Source organism: Cyprinus carpio, chromosome A22 (assembly GCF_018340385.1).
Source record: "Cyprinus carpio isolate SPL01 chromosome A22, ASM1834038v1, whole genome shotgun sequence".
Lineage (NCBI taxonomy): Eukaryota > Metazoa > Chordata > Actinopteri > Cypriniformes > Cyprinidae > Cyprinus > Cyprinus carpio.
The window spans coordinates 9,771,749-9,792,665 of record NC_056593.1 but is presented as its reverse complement, the minus strand read 5'-3'; the positions used below and the strand labels follow the sequence as shown (position 1 = coordinate 9,792,665).

The following is a 20,917-nucleotide window of genomic DNA, read 5'->3' as shown; positions in this document are numbered from 1 at the left end:
ACTGAGCAACAGATAACCTGCAGTTCCTTCCCAGAATTGATTCGATTCTGAAAATGCTGTGAAATCCTGCATAGAGGTTAATGGCGCAACTTGCTCTGGAGCATTTGATAAAGAAAATCTTACTTGAAGGGGAAAAGCTAAATGGCCAAGGCCATAAAGTCTGCCGGAGTGAAGACATTAAACACTCAAATCACAGGTCAGCTTTATGATGTATCACTGCAAATGAACAAGCTGAGGTGATTATAGTGTGCAGCCATGTATTATAGGTTTGCTGTTCGGAGAGTATGGGGAGCCATATACCACAGGCTAATTGTTTGTGTCTGCAGTTGGTTCCCTGCAGTGTTTACTGGCCCACCGCAACCAAAGAACAGACTGACTCCTGCATCTTCAGTCAAGCGATATGCTGAGTTTCAGCTCCAAGGGCGCCACCTAAGGAAAGAAAAAAGAGCTGCAGCTCTTTAAACTTGTTTAATTAGATAAATCACGTGAGGCACCGCTGTAGAAGAGTATGCCCCTAGACTGTGGTGCTTTAGGGTTGAATTAGACTACAGCAGGCAATGCTGTTCATTTTTTTAATGCACCATGCCTGCTATGTCTACAGAAAAGGATTTTGCTAAGATAAAAATCTTGAACATGCAACAGCATTTGAAACCCATGAAATAAGTATAAACTAGCATTAATATAAATATTCAATGAAAAAAAAGTATTGGGGAAATTGATTTTATCCATCAGGTATTGATTGAATCTTAAAAAACAGGAAAGACAAAAATGGGATCTATGTGACTTCAGTGGATTGATTGATTGATTGATTGATTGATTTAATTTGCAATAAAATTCACATTGAATCACCAGGAACTATGGATGCACAATATATCAGTTATTGGCCAAAATTTAATTATTTTTATATTATTTTATAATATTATTATTTATATATTATAATATATTATTATTAAAATATTATATAAATGTATTATATAATGATATTTTATTATTATTTTATAATAAAAATGTTATTTTAATATTAATATTAAATTTTTAGCTTTCCAATCATCTAACCCTCATTAGATGTCAAGTTTTAAAAACACTAATGTCATTACACTGTTAAACTGAATCTTTAGCAAATCTCAAAATAATTATTAGTTTTCATAATGTTGTGATGTTTAAGTTTAAAACTATTGATTTTAGTTTTTAGTGTTATTTTTATTTTATTTAAAGTAATATAGCCATTGATTATTCGTTATCAGTTATATCTTTGAAAAATAATAATCATATCTGAGAGAATTTCAATAACGGTGTATCATTTCCAGGAACATGTATTAAGAAAGTATGTTGATTCATTTGATATTATTTCAAGATTTATTTATGTTTTTGTGATCCTATATTATTGTCTTTTTTGCAGTTCTATGTGGAGCTCCGCCCTCCGTGGACAACGCTTTCCTGATTGGTCGGAAGCGTTCGCATTATGACATACACTCTGTAGTGCGTTACCAGTGTGGTGACAGTTTCCTCCAGCGCCACATTCCCACCATCAAGTGTCGTGCCAATGGCAAATGGGACCGACCCAAGATCATCTGTACAAAGTGTGAGTGTCCCAATTTTATTCTCTAACTGTCAATATCGAGAACAAAATAGCCAGATTCATTCACTTTTTTTTTTTGTATCCTCAGCAAGGAGATCTCACCGCTACAGACGCCACCACCACAAGTCCCACCACGAGCGCAGAAAGCACAAGAGGCACGGTTCAGGTGGTCATCGAGGTCAACAGGAGGGTCACGGCCATTTCTAACCAAATAATCCCCTCCTTTCCGCCAGCCTTTCACCTAAACCTCCTTATCTTTGATATCCGACAGCCTTTCACCTTTCCCCTTCTCGTCTGGCTCAGTCCACCCTCTTTATGATCAGAGGGGGCACTGCTGGACCTCACAAGGACTATAACAATTTTACTTTTCCGTCTCTTTATCCTTTAATGTTATATCTCATTTTAGTGGATCCATCATGAAGAAATTTCTTTCGTACATTCAGTGTAGAAAACACTCTAGGTAATTGTTTATGTATTTTTACATAAGCATTAATTGAGCGGGTGGGTTGGTAATACATGTAAATATTGTATTTCATTTCAAAACGCAGGAATAAATCAAAACAGCCAGGAAATACTTGGGATTGGTTAGCTTATGCAGTATTTCTTGACTGTTTTGACACTGGTTGGCTCTTTGTAAGACATTAACCTAATTTATACAGTATTTCTTAGTAGTTATGTGTTTTGAGTTGAGAGGAGTGGTGTTCTTCTGGATTTTACATGAAAATTAAATCACACTTACATCATTCCAAACCCGTATGATTTTATTTCTTCCATCAAACACAAAAGGACATGAACGACAACAGGAGATGTCAAATTTAAAAATGGCAAAAAGCACCATGAAAGTAGTTGTGCACTGTAATTTGACGTCTTCTGAAGCCATACAATAGATTTGTGCGTAAAACAGACTGAAGTTATGTATAATCAAAAGTTGTTATTCTATTGTAGCTTTCACCGAAACGTAACATTTGATCGCATTGATGCAAACTGACAACCTGATGATGAACAAAATTTCAGATCTGTAAGTTTTGATTTTTTTTGTGAATAATAATTTAATTCTTGCATTTTCAAGTCTTAAGTCTAGTTTATTTATAGAGCCCTTTCCACTACAAAGGAGATCAAATGACTGTTCAATAATAAAAAAAATAAAAATACAAATATAAGAAAATAACAAAAAGACAAAAATCAATAACAGAAAAAATAAAAGATAACAACATCAAAGAGAAAATAAAACAAAGTACAACTTCCAAATTTCAACTATCAAAAGCCATAGAGAACAAGTAAACAATATTTAAAAATGTCAGTTGAAGGTACAGATCTGATATCAGGCGGAAGAGCATTCCACAGTCTATGAGCAGCAATGGAAAATGCCCGATCTTTTAGTTTTCAAGCGAGTTTTTGGAATTGAGAGTAGTAAACAATTAAGTGATCTTTGAGGTTTACAAGAATTCATGTGAATCAGATTCGTAATATATTCTGGGGCCATATCATGGACAGGTTTATAGATGTAGAGCAACACCTAATAGACAATCCGATATTTAACTGGAAGCTAGTGCAGCTTTTCCAAAACTGGTATAATATGCTCCCTTTTCATTGTGCTAGTGAGGAGAATGGCTTACTCCCAAATAAAGTACATTACAATAATCCAAGCCATGGAGATAAAGGCTCATCTCAAGATCAGCAACAGACAAAAAATATTTAATTTTTGCAATAGTCCTCAACTGAAAAAAGCAACTTTTACCACACATTTAATCTAATCATCAAATGTTAGTGCTGAGTCAAAGATTACACCCAGATTCCTTATCTGGGACAGCACAATCGTTGACCATGGACCTAAAACATCTTTTATATCACTCTCAACCCAGTTTGGCCCAAAAATTACAACTTTTTAATTTAGTCGCATTTACCTGAAGACGATTTAGCTCTAACCAGCACTTCACCTCCTCAAGACATGATAACACAAATGAAAGAGAAGTTATCCAGGTTTAATAGGCAAGTAAAACTGAATATCATCGGCATAAAGATGATACGACATACTGTGTTTTTTAAAAACAAGATTTAAGGGCAGCAAGAATAAAGAAAACAGAATAGGCCCCAAAATGGAGCCCTGAGGAACTCAACAGTCAATAGAAACTGTAGCGAAAGAAAATTCCCCAAACCTCATTGAAAAGGATCTTTCCTTCAAATAAGAAGAAAACCATTTTAAAACAGTCCCTTGCAGACCCACAACATACTCTAAACGCTCAATGAGAATATCATGATCTATTAAATCAAAAAGCTGCACTAAGGTCAAGCATAATTAAAGCTCCTCAATTACCCAAGTCCCCAGTGAGTAACAAATCATTGGTAACCCATAATAAAGCTGATTCGGTGCTATGTCCTGCTCTGAAACCAGACTGAAAAACATCTAGAACATAATTCTTAGCCAAAAAAAAGAACTCAGCTGAGTAAGAACCACTTTCTCTAATATTTTTGAAATACGAGGAAGCTTTGCAATAGGCCGGTAATTTGTGAAATCCAAAGGATCCAAAGCACACTTCTTAAGAAGATGCTGAACAGCTGCTTGCTTAAGACATGATGGAAAAATACCTGTAGAAAGACTACAGTTCACAATTAATGCAATACTGGTTTCTATATAATAATATTTTTAACAAGGAAAATGTGGGGGAAGAGTATCAAATGTGTGATGTGGTGTGTTTGAATCGAGTAATCGAGTTTGTGTGTTTCCTCACACAAACTTTTTGTGTGAGTTTGTGTGTTTCCTCACACAAACTTATCAAATATCTCGAGAAGAAGAATATGGCACACATATAGTCATGCAAACCACTTTTATGATATTTTTCTAGTGTGTTTTGTCATTTTAGGAGCTGTTACAGCCCCAGTTTCCACTGGAAAAGAGCAGCTTGGACACTCTGCAAAGTATCTTCTTTTGTGCTCCACAGACAAAAGAAAGTAATACGGGTTTGAACGGCATGAGTGTAAATAACAGATGACAGACTTTTCATTTTTGGGGTCAAACTATTCCTTTAAGTCCTTAAACAGACTTTAACTAGTTGTTACGCAGATATATTTCAACCATTGAGTAAAGATTTCCTATCTTTCGGAGGTACTGACTTTGAGTGACATGACAAGAATAAATTAGATAAATTGTGCCACCATTAAAGCCCCCTCACTTGAGGTCCCTCCACCTGTTATTGATGGTCTGTGTCATGATCTTCTTCTTTCTCACCCAAAGAGGAGAAATTGTCCTGTCAGAGGCTGTCGGCGAAAAAAAGAGCGAGAATTGGAGGGAGGGAAAGAGAGGTTCGACTTGCTAGTCTTAATTGCACTTGACTACATATACTCCATATCAAACCGAGCCAGTGACAAGGTACTTTTAACAGCCTTGTGGGTTGTTGCACCCATAATTACCTTCTCGAAGTAGCACATTTAAGGAAGGAATACATTAAGGATGGATACCAATGGGTGGGATGAGAATGAAAACAAAGAATCCAGATGGTGAGATATCACATACAGGTTAAATATTAAAAGTGCTCATGGGGAAATTTCAGAGGCAGGGATACCTCCAGCATTTAAGATCAGGAGGTTAAAAAGGAAAGGCTCATGCAGAAAAAAACCCAGTTGAGAGGCAGCATTTGGCCTTCTGTTCTCTTTAGAGCGAAAGATGTGGTCTGGGCTCACTGTGGTTTCCAAAAGCACACATTTTTTTCCCTTCCCTACCAGGTGCGTGTCCTGTTTTTCAAAGAGTACTGCGACAGCTGACTCAAAAATGAGGACCGCTCCATATTCTCTGCCCTCTCAACTATCCTCCTTACCTTAAAAAAGGGCCGACTCTTTCTTTTTCACAGCGCATTTCTCTAATGCCGAGATTTGTGCTTATCTCTCCCTGTTTCTCTCTCAATTTCCCCGTGAGATTGCAAACGTAGCCCAGTTTTCCACCAACTTCTTTTCAATGTCAGCGTTCCCTCTTCTTTCCTTCTCTACCTTTATCCACCATTTTTTAATGAAACAGCCCAAAATTCAGAGAGGATGAAAATCCAATTTGTCTTAATATCTGAACAATTCATCTTTTTGTTCCAAGAAAACGTAATTAATGTTAAGGTAATTGGCACTTATTTTCTTCCTTCAAGAAGATGATTATTTTATTTTTGAAAAAGCAGAGGAATGTGTATTTGTAATAGATTCACTTGTTTAAGTTGCTATAATTTTAAAGTATATTTTATATAAACTTTTTTCTTTTGGTTTTGGGGGTGAAAAATGACCTGTTCTGGGCAGGTTTCATAAAATTTATTCTTATACCAATGCATGATTTGCATCGAACAGGAGGTGTACCAGTGTTATGCAATTTGTCTGTCAAAATCTCGTTCTGACACCCAGTATCCTAATAATCCATGCATATTAGCTGCTAATGTACCTCTATATCACACTAATAGCTCTTTACAGCCATCAGTTGAGGCTAGCGAAGGAAGGCAGATGGCTAATAATGTGGCAACTTAATTGCGAGCCTTGATTATAAAAATGAACCTCTAAACAAAGAATGTTCACAGCTGTCTTTTGGCAGGCATTCTGAAGAACTACAAGAGGCAGCTGTGGGATTTTCTTGTGGCAAGTTTTCTGACTAATTGCCACAGAGCAATTGCTGTCCCAGAGGTTGTTACGTTAGCTGCGCCACCCCTTTGTAGTTACATTCGTGGAACATATTCTTATTTAGGCTTGTTTGCATGACTCGTTCAGCCAGATTTGTCGAGTTTCTGCATGCAGAATATGCAAAAAACTCTCGCAATAGCCTCCGATGCTTTGTTTGTTATCTGCCGCTGCAGCTGAGAATGGTGTTTTTTCCATTTACTCCATTTTGATACAGTGTTCACGTTGTATTGAGATGTTAACCTTGTTCTTTTCATATTTACATGATTGTTGAGGGGTAAAGAGGAAGCTGCGGAGGTGAGACAGGAGCACAATGTCCTCTGTTTAATCAGGGCTGCAGGTAACACCACATCCATCATCACCTTCTGGACTATCGCGGCAAGAGTAGCACATCTGAATTTTTAGTGTGTTATCTTCGTCTGCTGAAAATGTCTTTGATTGGACGGTGTCAGAAAGGGAATTACCATGATAAAGAAGCCAGTTCAGCCTCCGGTGGCAGTGGTGATTGTTCTGGAAATCACTGCTGCTTAGTATACTTTACCCAAACCTCCGGCTTTCCCTGTTCACCTAAACCGTGCTTACATAGTCTGCCCTTTACCTCACATAAATCTCTATAGGCAGATAATCTTATCTGTAAATTCCATCCCAGCTGGCTGTCATATCATTACAGACAACTTTGTCATGCACGTCGTTCTTTTAACGATAGCACTGTTGGAGAGGACCTTAAAGAAGACTCTGTGATACCGATTAATATGGTTGGCTCTCTAGATTTACACTGATATCCATTTGGATTAGGCTCCAGGATTTTTGTTCCTCATATGAATTTTTGTTTACTTTTCAGAATCAAGCATATGAGACTTTTCCTGTATATTTTAAAGCTCTTATCTCTGTTTATTTATTATTTGCTGGCTTGAAGGGCACCCTGGCATTATTAATGACCCAGCATTCCCTGCTGTTACAAGCAGTAAATTCATTCCTCTGGCAGTAGGCAAACAACCTTGTGACAAAACCATAAAATCTTTTGACACCACTCCCCAGCTCGGTGATGTAAATACTTCTTGATGTTTTCTTCTCATTTTTTATGAATGTATTTATTTATTTTTCACTTTTTTAAAATGAAATCTGGATGTGTTTGTTGCTTATAGTCCCTGGACCTCAGTCACACAGGCTTACTCTCCGTTCTCTGAACCTAGGCAGAAAACACTACTGCTGCTTCATCAAACATCAAACACCATCTTCTGCATTGAGATACTGTTGTTTTTTTAAAGCATCTCCTTCACCGGGATGTGTCAGGCTGTGTGAATGCGGTCCATGTGTGTTATTCAATATTTATTGATGTTCTTATGAATTCTAGTTCTGTCATTGTATTATATTCTTTACCAAACAAGTGGTCAATTAAAAACATTGGATGGGATCGATAATACCATTGAACTGATCATATCTTTTGCAGTTGCTTTTGTTGCAAATTACACATTCTTATGGGTTTTAGTCATTAAAGGGATACTCCACCCCAAAATGAAAATTTTGTCATTAATCACTTACCCCCATGTCGTTTCAAACCCGTAAAAACTTTGTTCGTCTTCGGAACACAATTTAAGATATTTTGGATGAAAACCGGGAGGCCTGTGACTGTCCCATAGACTGCCAAGTAAGTTATGTAAGTTATGCGAATGCTCTTCTGTGTCACCCGCACCATGAGGATGCGCTGTTTTCTTTCAAATCAAAGCTAAATACACTTAGAAACAGCGCATCCTTGTGGCATGGCTGATACAGAAGATCATACGCACCATACGGTGATATGATAAGAAACAGAGGAGACCGTTGACAAAGGAATTGTTGAATAAATTTGTTATTTTTGTTTTCTTCGCTTACAAAAAGTATTTTTGTCACTTCATAAAGTTACGGTTAAACCACTGATGGCAGTTGGACTATTCTGATGATGCTTTTCATACTTTTATGGACCTTGACACTGTTATTTACTTGGCAGTCTATGGGACAGTCAGAAGCCTCCCAGTTTTCATCCAAAATATCTTAAATTGTGTTCTGAAGACGAACAAAGCTTTTACGGGTTTGGAACGACGTGGGGGTAAGTGATTAATGACAACATTTTCATTTTGGGGTGGAGTATCCCTTTAACTAAATATTTACAACACAAATTGTCGATGAACTATCCCTTTAAGATAAATTTTAACAAACTTAGACACTTAAAAAACAGGCAATCATTAAAACTCAAGGGCCTTACAAGTTACCGATCATTTTATGCTCCTTAATAAAATTTGAAGTAGTTTGGTTTAGCCAGGATAAATTTGTCAGCATCTTATTTGCTGCCACAATCTTTTTGTTTTGTTTAATCTTTCTCTTTACCTCCATCAATGGACTCAGGTTCTTATCGGGCCATTGGCTCACAAGAAGTGTGGGGTGAATAATTCATACACCCTGTGTATCTCTGACTACTTCTGCTTTATCTGTTCATGTCAGATTCAAGGTCTTTGATGTTCCATCCTCGCAATGAGGAGCGAGACATTGTAAATATTCCTGTGTCTGCTCCTGTACAGAGCTATGATTCTCACATTTAATAAACAGGTGAGATCAAGACTCAAAAGAGAACTGAAATGCAACAGAACAAGGTGTTAGTCAGGCAATATCCAGACATACAATTTAAAAATGAATTACTTGTGTAATGAAAAAGCACCCTGTTGAGATCAACAGTTTCACCTCAAAGAGGTCAAATCTTTCCATGAGCGCAGCTCTTAAATGGACAGTTCACCCCAAATTGTAAATTATGTCATTATTTACGAACCTACATGTTATTTTTTTTTCCACAAAGGGACAGTTCATAACTCAGAAGATAAAAACGTGTGGTCCATGTGACTTATTCACTATATATATATATATATATATATATATATATATATATATATATATATATATATATATATATATATATTATAATTTTCATTTTTGGGTAAGCTTGATAAGTTGCTATGCCTTGGAAAGCAAAACAAAAGTTAAGCAATATACCAATTTTCTATGTGATCATGTTAAAAAAACAACATCGTTTCTGTTTAAAATAACGTGAGGGTGAGTAAATGACAAAATATTCATTTTTAGGTGGACTGTTCCTTTAAATTTATTTGCACAGTTTAACCATTGAAACTCAGTGAGTTACTCTGATTTGAATAAATTCCAAGCTTGTATAATTTCACAGCTGTAGTGGGAGATCTTTCTGCATGTGCTAGACTCTCCCGGTGTTCCAAGGGCACGCTGTCCTCATTAGACGTCAAGCTGTGGAATCTAGTTAGTGTTGCTCTTAAGATGACCTAGGCATTTCTCCAACTCAAAAAGCACATTCCTGTTTTAGTGTTAGAGCTTTCTTTTGAACCACTTACTATTCTGGGAGGGATATGAATTTGAAGAAGCATAAGCCCACTTTTCTTTCTTTCTTTCTTTCTTTTTTTTTCGCTCTATAAATATTATGCATCTCATCCAAGAACTTTTTCGCTGACTGAAGCTAAGTGTGCTAATAGCATCTGAATTGCCAGATTCCCCCGGATTTGCTTTCTGAAAGTGTTCCTCGCCGTAAACCAACAGAATTTGAAAAATTGTGACAGGCAACAATCTTCACACTCATTTGGGAAATGCATTTATTTAGTTGCCACATTAGCATCGTGACTCAGTGTTAAGGTTAATTCCTATTCTTAACTTCATTTATCATTCCAGTAGGTAAATTGATGGATACACAAGGTCTGCTAAGCCTTTGCAAGAGCCGCATTTAACAGAATAATGATGTTTGTGCAGATGGTTGCTGAGTCCTTAGCTGCTAATAGCTTTTTAAAGTACTGCAGGATGCAAAGCAGGCCAAAAAAAAAAAAAAGACAGACAAATAAAAACATCCTTCTGCTCGAGTCCATCTGGGCTGGTGAGTACCTTTGTTGTGGGTCTACGGTTGATGATCCAAAAATCTTCCTTCATTAAGCAGCGTAGCGCATCTTCAGTTCAACAGGATTTCCATGCATTGGTGGCTTCGGGCATAGCTAGTTTATCAGAGTCCTCTTATTATTTCTAGTCTCACTCCAGTTGGGCAGTGCTGCCGTTCTCCAGCGAAGAGCTCAACCTTCATGGCTTGGAAGGGCCACGTTTTAGTGTTTCATAAAGCCAGTTGTGGGTTTTAATTTTACTAAACAGAAGAAACAAACCAGAGAAGACGGCAGAGCCCTAAACACAGTTACCTATTACATAAATTCCACAGACCAAGTTTAAAGGTGTTTACCAGCCGGAGTAAACTTTTTCAGAAGTTCGCTTTGGCAAGCAGTTTCGAACTCAAAACAAACTTCGCCTTGGCCTCATTACGTTCCAAATGATGTCAAAGCAGCTAGTTGTTCTATTTTGCTTTAAGTATATCAGGTCTTAACCCTATTCCCTAACCCCACACATTAACTTCCCCTTAAAACCAGATGCATGGTTAACAAAGTTAAAGTTTGTTTTAACATTGTTGTTAGTCCTAAAATTAACTTTAAACCTAAAATCTGGTTGATTGGTTCATACGAATATTGTAAGGACCTAACTATTACGTAATTACCACAGACCAGTGTAGTTCGAACTTTGCCAGAGCAAACTTTTCCAGAAAGCTTGTTTTGCCAAGCTGTTTCAAATCCCAAAAGAACTACGTTTTGGTCTCAGTTTGTTCGAAATTACATCATTCCAGTTGGTTCTTCAATTTTGTTTATATATTGGGCCTTGACCCTAACCTCTAACCCCAAACTCCCAAATAATAACTTCCCTTTTAAAACCAGACATAAAGTTAAGGTTTGTTTTAGCATTGTTTTTAACAGTAAAACAAAATGCAAATCTAAAATCTCATTGGTTGATGCTAGGACCAACAAGGACTTTCTTCCTAATGTCCTTCCATACGGCCCCCATAATGAGACACCTCTACTAATCTACTAAAATTGCATTTTGACGTTACAGGTCCCTTGTTGCGCATTTATTGTGTTAAAGCTTTAGCGTCTAGATAATTCATTACTTTAAACTTGTTCTAACTTTCGGGTTTAAAACTGTAGAAGCAGCTGCAGTTTTACTTTAATTTTCTTTAAAAGAAAAACCTGAAAGAGAACCATCACAACCTTTTTCTTCTGATGTGCAAAGGGTTGTTTGCCATATTAACCAAAATGATTTGGAATGCCAAGAACAATCCAGGTACACACCAAAAGACATTTACCATAATCAGATGCAGCAAATCTTTCATCTGCCACATTAAATATTTAAAAGTTGGGTGGATTCTGATTGGCGATTCTGATTCAACAGCTGAAAAAAAAGCTAAATTGTTATTGAGGTTATTCCATCTATATTGTTCCTCTGTGTCATTGTTGTTATAGCTGTGGTGTGGACTTCCCTATTCTCATAGAATTACAGTTAACATCCTTGGTTTGAATGGTACTTAATTAAATTTGGATATGCTTAGGACATATAAAGTGCAAATTGAGATGCAATGTCTTTTTTGTTCATAGCTTACCTTGCCAGCGTCACTGTTGCTAGAATCTAAACATGAAAATTCACTATGTTTCTTCACGTAGAACAAACAGTTATACCACATTTTATGTTTTTAACAAACTGGTCATTTAACTTTGTTTCCTTCTTGAGTTGTGTTAAAGAGCTTACTATGAATAAATGCTCTAAACAGTTGCATTAACCTTCTGCCCCTTTTCCACTTCAGACAGAGTTCTGTCAACACAGACCGGTGAGCAAAAGCAGCATGTTCGCTCTTGATCTGTACCTACAACAACTTCCAATCGGAACAAATCAGCAGGATCCCTGTTCAAAGCTTACAGGATCTAAACAAACAGCAAATGCTCACTGTTCACTGCTGGAGGCTTATTCAACAAAGCAGAGGCTTTGTACGCACTGACTCATTACCCTCTGAAATAAGCCAATCAATACTACAAACACTTCAGCCAATTACTATGTAAAGCATTATGTACATAATACATCATTCTCAAAGTTTACACAAGAAGAATGGCTAGACATATTAGCTTGACAAGCCTGGAGTGTTTGTGTGAAGGATGCAATGAGTTAAAACATACAAATATGAAACATTTTTCCTATTTGTATAGCTGTTTGTTCCGAAAGTCATCATTGAAGATGCTTCAACTGCAAATAAGCAACAGCCACAATCAGATTGGTCGATTTTTTTATTCGGCCAGACCAGCAAAGCTTTTCTGTTTATGTGTATGTAAACCCTCCGGTTCTACTCGCCTCGCTCGCTCCGAGCAGGATTCAAATCGACGTTTCCAGCATGGGAGGTGGGTGCATTAACAAGGACACTAAAGACTCCAGCCTCTAGTGTCAGTCCCTAGTGCACCTCTTGAAATCAGGGGAGTGAGGTTTACCCACAGAGCTCTTACTAGCTGGCCTCCATTACACTTCACCCCCTAAACCTCACTTCCAATCCGGGTCACGGCACCAATGTAACCCTTCCAGTTCTACTCACCTCGCTCGTTCTGAGCAGGATTCAAACCGGCATTTCCAGCATGGGAAATGAGCGTGCTAACAAGGAAGCTAAAGACAACTGCCTCTAGCATCAGTCGATACTGCGTCTCTTGAGATCTGGGGAGTTAGGTTTACCTGGACAGCAATCACTAGCTGCTCTTCATTACAAATGTATTATAATTTATACAACAATCATTATGACTTTATTTCTATGGGATTAACCAAGGGGTTTTATTGGGTAGCGTGTCTCTGTTAGCTCCCACTGAGATGGAAATGCTAACAGATAGATTAACACATTGCACAGCATTTTCACTATCAGAACAGATGAACAAATTATTTGACACCTTGTACCAGGATAGTATATGATGTCTGAGTATTCAATTTTCACTGTTTTTTTCCTGTCAACAGGTAAGAAATAAGACAAATATGGCATCTTTTGAGATCTGTTTTAGTTCTGTTTGCCCAAGAGAGCAATTTTTGTGTTTCTAAGAAATGGTGTTGCTCCTTATATACTGATGGGAATTATGTATTCAAATTCACTACAGGACGCTAAATACAGCCAGAAATGCTGAGCTTATAATAAAATCTATCAGAGTAAACAGCCTAATTTCAGCAGTTTAACAAATGATTGTTTCTTTTCTTTGAAATTCATGAGGCCTCATTAAAGCTGTTACTATGGAAATGTAAGGGTCACTTATGTGATTCCGGCAAAGCAACAAACATTTTCTCTAGTGTTTTGCAGACTGTAAACACAAAGCGCAGCATCGCCAGGAGCTTGTGCCCAAGACAAACCAAAATAGCAATGTGCAGTTTGTCAGAGCCATATTCAGCTATCGTCATGGTTACTGGTGACATCAGGTTTTCCTTCCCTATTTGTGTCAGAGGTCAAGCTTTTGTGTTTACAAGCAATGCTGTGCCCTGCATCCACAATTGTTTAGAGAACGGACAGGCAAACACAAACAGGTAAATAACTTTAATCTAAAATGCATCATCATAGACAATATTGTGCAATACTGAACAAACAGTGCAATCAACCACTAAGAGGTAGTAAAGCAGCTGACGTAAATCTGTCATTCACAATATTTTAGCAATAATAAACATCTAGAAAATATCATGCCTAATTCTGTTATTGCTTGCAAGGTCATTCAAAATGTATAAAAAATGAGTGTCAAGTGTTATGTGCATAGTAATTGGCAAAGCTAATCAGTTTTGCTACTTGCTTAGATAGCAACAACTGTGAAAGTTCATTTTAATAAGCAAACTAAGCCCAGCCAAATTAGCCAGTTCATGCTAGCATCTGATACAAGTTTAGTCCATTATCACTTTCTCATTGTCAGATCAATAAGGGCTATTGCTTATGTGCTGCACTCGTTATAAGGCTAAATTAGCTTTCCTACTTTCTTAGCGCTAATTAAAGTTGTTATTGTCTTTACTGGGAAACAGCAAAATAAAAGAAATTGAAAACCTGAAGGCTAAGTTCTGTTTTCTCTGCATGCAGGGTATATTGTGAAACAATTAAGCTAATACATTGTGCCATATTATTGCCTAGTAATGTTACTGAGAGAAGAATTAAGAGGTTATTGACACCTCATTTCAAGCAAGTAATTGAAATTATTAAAAAGCTCAGTTTTGCCCCGAGTTCAGCATTACCCAAGTTACCTAGTAGTCTAGCAGATGTGCAAAGCCTTGTCTGTCAACCATGGAAGCCATGATGCTAGTAATTTGTCATTTCAGATACTTTTAGTGCTGTTAGCCGGTTTAGTTGTGGTTTCTTTCTGAGCTTGTGTTGACTGTATATCAGTGTTCCTACGGTAGCAGTAGACTCCATAGAGGCGGAACTTCTTATCAGGGAAACCTAGGTTTCGAACACCGGGCTCCGAGCCCCCGCAGCGGGTCCTAGGATTGACGATGGGGTAACGAATGCTGCCATCTTCCACCCAGCCTGCCTCACACCTGTCCAAGAGCTGGATCTTCCATGCGGCATATAGTTGTCCAACCTTGGCAATCACTGCATCATCACGTTGACATGCCTTTACTGCCTCAAGGTAGTTTACCTTCTTAAAACGTTTGAGAAAGTAAACACGTCCTGCAACAGAAACACAATTTTACGAAAAACAACAAAAGCTGTTTAAAGATTATACAACAGCTTGTCATAAATGTCTGAAATGCTGAAGTAGTAAAGAAGCATGTTCCATTTGATTGCCACAACACGCTCTGTCAGAAACGCTCATGAAATTCTTCCTCAAAGTAGATATTTCACATTGGAAGGTCTGGAAATTTGGATCATTGTTTCAAAGCCTTCCTTGATCATGATGAAATAAAAATGCATTTTTGTTCAGGCCTGGTTGGGTGAGTCGAAAGAAACCAGGGGAAAAAATGAAAGGACAAAGAAAGAAACATTTCAGACTGCCACCTGTTTTTCAGAAGTCATTCATTGATTTTTTGTTTGTTTATGTGACTGCAGACTGTTAGAGCAGCACATTTTCTCATATTTCCCACTGGGCCAATCTGTAAATTTCCAGCCGCTGGTCAGTGTAGGGGTATTATTGAAAATTGCCCTAGCTATGAAGATTTCAAGACAAACTGTCCTCTCTAATAGCCCACTTGGGGACAAAAGAAAAGCCTTTTGGCTCTCAATGACTTGACTGTAAATGGGTCTGAAGAACGCGGAAAGTCTTGTGTACTCAACTGGATCATACAACACTTAGTAACAAATGGTCTGAACCAGGGCCAAAAATACTGTTTTCTTCCTCAAGACAAAATCAATTCAACATTATACTGTGCAAACACCTATTATTCCCGCATGGTCACAAAGTGACTTTGCACCCCAGAAGCTGTACTATATCATATTTTCTCTGAAATCTGATTTGATTTGACCAATTTTCCAGGAATTGATGCATTGCTCAGTATCAAACAGAAGGCAGTGAAAGGAGAAACAGGAGGACCTTCTCAACAGGAACCTGGTCCAACAGCCTCAGGCCAAAAAAGATCACTAATAAGCAATCCCACCCTAGGCAAATACTCACCGTTGAGGTTCGAGGTAAAGCAGAAAGCATCATAGCGTTCATCGTCTTTGTGCCTGTAGCCATAGTTGCGGACACCGGGAGGGCTATCCTTGCGGCCACATTGGTCTCGAGGATGGGAGATGGGGTACTGGACTGAGCCGTCCTCTAACCAACCGGCATTGCACCAGTCCAACCCCTCAAGCCAAGCCTTGTGTAGTTGTGCATGGGAGGCCAGAATTGCATCTTGCTGTCGGCACACTTCCTCTGCCTGGTGGAAGTTCAGCTTGTAGCGTCCGGATGGAGGGTAGTATGGGAACACCACACCTTTAAAAATTGGTTCAGAGAAGTTGGCTCAGTAGAAATATGACATTTTATTCAATCTTAGTTACCACAATCAAAACCAGCTCCCTGACCTTCAAGGTCGAGATTGACAAATCCCATGTCATCCTCCATGTCATTGGTGACCTCACACTCATAGCGGCCGTAGTCTTGCAAGGTGATGTTGTGAATAATAACTGAAGCATCTCCTGGCCCTGCCCGTTCCAGAGACAAGCGGCCACGGTAGGACCCAAATGCCTTCTGTTGTCGCCCCAGTTCAACAAACACGTCTTCAAACTGAAATGCATCAGAAACCTTTGTCCATTTGATGCGGATGCGGTTAGGGTCTACGTCCTCTGGTTCATGGTGGTAACGACAGGGAAGGGTGATAGTGCCACCACGATGAGTGACCACCTTACCTGGAGCAGTCTGGACTATCACTGCCCCAGTATCGTCCTCTAGGGAAAAAGAGGAAGAAGTTTCTTCTTTACACTACATGATTTTAAGGTATAGACTAGAGATGCACCAATTGCAATTTTCTTGGCCGATTCTGATTTCCGATTTTTTGTAAGTGTGATCTGCCGATACCGATTTTTGCCAGCATATACAAGCAAAAATGTACTTTTCTTTAAAGCAAAATTTTATTTTCATAATAAAAGAAATCATTAAACATTACAATTTTCCAAGTTACAGGATCTTCTCTCACTTAAACAACTCTCAAAAAATAAAAATGCTCTGTGACGGAAATGAAGTAGAAATAACAATTAACTAAAAATGAGGTGCTTTATAAAACAAAACAACTTTATAAATTTAACTTTTTCTATTTTTTACTTGTCTTACAAAACTCAAAAGATCCTATGAATGAACAAAACTGAAGTGTACAATTCTCTTCCAAATAATAATAGTGGAGTAAGTGGGTAATAAATGTTGCCAGCCTATGAATAGGCAAAATGCTTCTTGAGCATTAATGGCAAGTGGTTCCCCCTTGGTTTATTGAGCCTTTATATGAGCCTTTATATGAGCCTTACATGTTTCACAAATAGCAAACTTAGTGTCTTCTTCACTCACAGTAAACAAAATTCCACGCCAACGACATGTTTGCATTAGGGCTGGGTTTTGACACAAATTTCACGATTTGATTCGATTCTCATTCACAAGCTTTCGATTAGATTTGATTAGATTAGATTACCGATTTGATTCAATGTCGATTATTTTGGATATATATCAGTTATTGTACTTGCCAAATTTTCTTAAGGAAAAAAATGTCTAAATGCTGTAAAATATCATTTGTCATTTGGTACTACAATTTCAACTTCAATTCGTATTTTTTAAATATAAAAATTTAAATGGTGGCTGTCAAAAAAATTATGGATTTATTCAAACATAAATTAAACATAAGAAAAGTAAAAAATTATAATGAGTATGTTACATGGTGCACATATTTAGCAAAATACCCCTCTCTACAGTTTCTTTTTCTATCTGACTAATGAGTTTATGGTCACCGAATACATTTCTGAGGTAGCCTAAATGTGACGTTATGTGACATTGTTTACAACTTGTTATATTGACGTCTTTGCGCAGCTGAAACACTAATTCAGTGATTACATGTGATAGGATCTTTCTTTTAACTTACCTTCGGATGTTTAGTCATGACTCATGTTTATTTTGTGCTGAAGCTTGTATTAATGTGGAGGAGATGATTAGATCACGTGCGCCTCGTGCTGCTGCATCTGTTGATCTGAGGCGCTACAGCGATCTGTCACTCCAGATTAAACAGTGCCAAAATGGCATTTATTGTTTGAATACTACAATACAATGGACATAAATTGAAACCTGAGACTTTGTTTCATATTAAAAGCACCAAAGCACAATGCTTATTGCGATTTATTGGATGGGAAGTGTTCCATTCATTAACTGAAAACAGGCTTGACTAATCCATTCTTGAGATTTAAGAATCGATATCGTTCCATAAAAAAGAGAATCGATTAATATTGAGATATCAATTTTTTTTTTCAGCCAAGTATGCATGTAGCTGTGAGCGCGAGTGCAGCGGTGCTTACAGCCGCATGTAGAAGGATCGGCTCATAATGGGAAAGACCAATAACCAATCAACGATCAGGGCCGATCATGCAGAAAATCGATCAATCTGTGCATCTCTTCTATAGACTAACATTTATGGAAGTAAAATAATGACAAATGTCTTTAAAACAAAAAAACCATGTTGAATTGCACTAACTGAAATAAAAAATAATGCATTGCATTAACAGTGCTTGCATTTTTATGCCTTGTATTTTCAGGGCTTGCATTTTTAGGGGCTGAAATGTAACACAGTTGTTTATTTAAGCGGTCAATATTTCAATTCAAACAATTCAAATTTAATTCAATTCAAAAACATTATCAGTGTGTACCTGGGAATCAGTGCCATAACTGTCAAGTTCCTAGCACCGTGCTCAATTTCAGAAACTTCAGGAGGGCCACATTCAAACTGAATTAGATTCAAAGTGTTGCGATTATATTTGAATATGAATTACAATTGAATTTTTGATATTGATAATAACTGTCAAAAAGTGACCCATTTCACCTGAATTTACCCTATTTTAGCTCAAATTTTCTTTTGAAGGTTTTGAGACTTGAAAATGAACGTTGTGGGACTGTGAAAAGTAATTTGGTGATTTACTTTTTCATGCGGTTCATATGCAAATAGGGTCATTTCCATTTCAAATATAGCCAAATCTTTCCGTTTTCTTTGTGTTGTGTCCCTTTCGATTGAGTGAACTTAACTACCATGTCACATCAGTCTAAATCTGCATAGAGCATGAATATCCTTTAAGGGGGCCAATTGTAATACAGTTGCGGCCCACTTGCCGAGTGCCTTAGCTTTACCTGGTGTGCTAAATAAGCATCTGATCTTAAGACCTGCTAAGAAAATTTAATAACTACGGCATTAAAAAATACATTGAAAATGCTTAAATCCTTCACCTTTTCTTTTATTTCCCACAGAATCCGTTGCGTTTGTCTGAAGTTTATTCAAAGGCACTTGAAGCATAGCTGAATTTGAAAGTGATGAGTGGATCTACAAGCCACCAAGTCTTCAGAGTGTGAACCACAGCTATCAAACAACGCCTTCTCTGACAGCTATGCAAGGTTTTCCGGACAGACCGCGAGGGCCATAATCAGCCTTGACATCTCCTCATTTAAACTGTCAGCTGGATACCTGGCACTCTGAAATGTTTGTTACCAAAACACCTTTTTCATTTGAATGCAGGATTGCCAAACATGTCCAATCATTAATTCAGCCGGAGACAGCTAAAGAACCAGTATTTCATCAGAAGCAAAGGGTTCTAAACTGAAAGCAATGTCACTGTAACCACAGACTTTTTAAAAGTAATTTGCAGCTGCCAACTAAATGTTAGGACCATGCTGTGAGAAGACAATTATAGACCGTTTTTTTTCTTGCTTACATAAAAATGAATACCAAATAAAGGAAAGCGACCTAGTTGGCCTGAAACTGATTTTAAAATATGTTTACCTGCTATATAAATATGCAACAACTATCAGATGTTGCATATTGCTTTTAAATCCTACTGAAGCTTTGAGTAGCCACTACATTTTTGGTTTGTAAGAGTTTTTTTTTATGCTTTAGTGCAATGGTCAGACACTGAACTTAAGAAGTGAGGTTATACACTGAAGATGACTCTTGTGGATGGAGTGGTCTTTATGTCAAAATTTACATTAAGTGCTCTGAATATCAATGTACTTGCACAATAATGTTATTTATTTGTTGGTTGCATGTTTAACACGGTTCTGGAATGTTCTTCTACAAGTAGGAGGTTGTCGGTAGGTATCAGAACCTTCTTCTGCTTACGCTGCATTTGCAGATTTGCCTTGTGTACATTGTTATCTGGGACACCTGGAATAAAGTGGTACAGAAGAAGTTCTTACCCATTACATGAACCACTCTCCTCCGTCCTTTCTCCAACTCGGCTGGGTAGGTGGTCACAAAAGGTGAAAGGAACAACAGTGTGCAGGTAATGGTTTCCAAGCACAAGATCTTAAAAAAAAAAAAAAAGAAAACAGAAAAACAGAACTTGACTTCGAATGAGTTTGGTATTGTTAATCTTTGCATGTAACAAAATCAAATCTGCAGGTTCTGAAAATGTGGTCAATATCTGTTCTAAATCGATTGCAATTCTAATGATGTATATATACCAACACGATATGTATGGATGTGTTTTGGATCAGTTTTGCAAACATTTGTTTGTTTGTTTTTTTGGTTTCATAAGCTTGAGTTTATGTAAAAAAAAAAAAAAAATTCTGATTTCTGCTTATCTGAACAAATCCAAACAGTGTTTGTTTCACAAATATGGGCCTTTTTCCTTCTTCTTTTATGTAACATGATCCAGACCACACATACACACACTGCTGCAGCACACACCAGCCCTAACATATTATATACGACACAACGGAATCATGCATCATCATCCTCCTCAACTCCCCTCACAGCATCTTTGAGCATCCCCTACCGCAATGCACTGCGCATTATCAAGGTTACAGCAGTAAAACCCACACACAAGCAATCTGAACTCACCATCATCATGACAGGACGAGTTTAATGTTAAGATGAAGTTATTAGTGCTCCAGTGCACTGACACGCGTTCCAGTGCAGCAGCAGCTGTCCCGTTTCTGACTCGGTTTCACTGCAGATTTCGTCTGTCGCGGCTCATCACGCTGCTGCTGACGGTGTCAGCAGTGGAAGACTCTCTCATTTGCAGTACGACTGTTAGGCTGATCACAGTGTCCTTTAATCGGACGCTGTATTTTAAAGTTGTAACCAGGGTTTGAAATTAACACTCGCCAACTGTGGCGGGTAACGTTAACGCTGTCAAAT

General features: G+C 37.7%; 2 protein-coding genes across 2 annotated transcripts in view; one reads left to right on the top strand and one right to left on the bottom strand.

The window, feature by feature from the left end:
• LOC109109545 (neurocan core protein-like) overlaps positions 1 to 4,210 on the top strand; it is a 111,186-nt gene extending 106,976 nt beyond the window's left edge. The window contains 2 exon segments of the mRNA XM_042711822.1: positions 1,400 to 1,582; positions 1,668 to 4,210. Of these exon segments, the coding sequence (XP_042567756.1) occupies positions 1,400 to 1,582; positions 1,668 to 1,786 (302 nt within the window). The 3' untranslated portion in view covers positions 1,787 to 4,210.
• A 9,454-nt stretch (positions 4,211 to 13,664) lies between these two features.
• On the bottom strand, positions 13,665 to 20,917 carry LOC109109087 (hyaluronan and proteoglycan link protein 4-like). Its single transcript, XM_019122207.2, has 5 exons — positions 20,618 to 20,917; positions 19,972 to 20,080; positions 16,125 to 16,487; positions 15,733 to 16,035; positions 13,665 to 14,792 (listed from the first exon to the last, which is right to left on the bottom strand). Exons 1-5 carry the CDS (start codon positions 20,624 to 20,626, stop codon positions 14,437 to 14,439), a joined length of 1,140 nt encoding a protein of 379 aa, XP_018977752.2. The 5' UTR covers positions 20,627 to 20,917; the 3' UTR covers positions 13,665 to 14,436.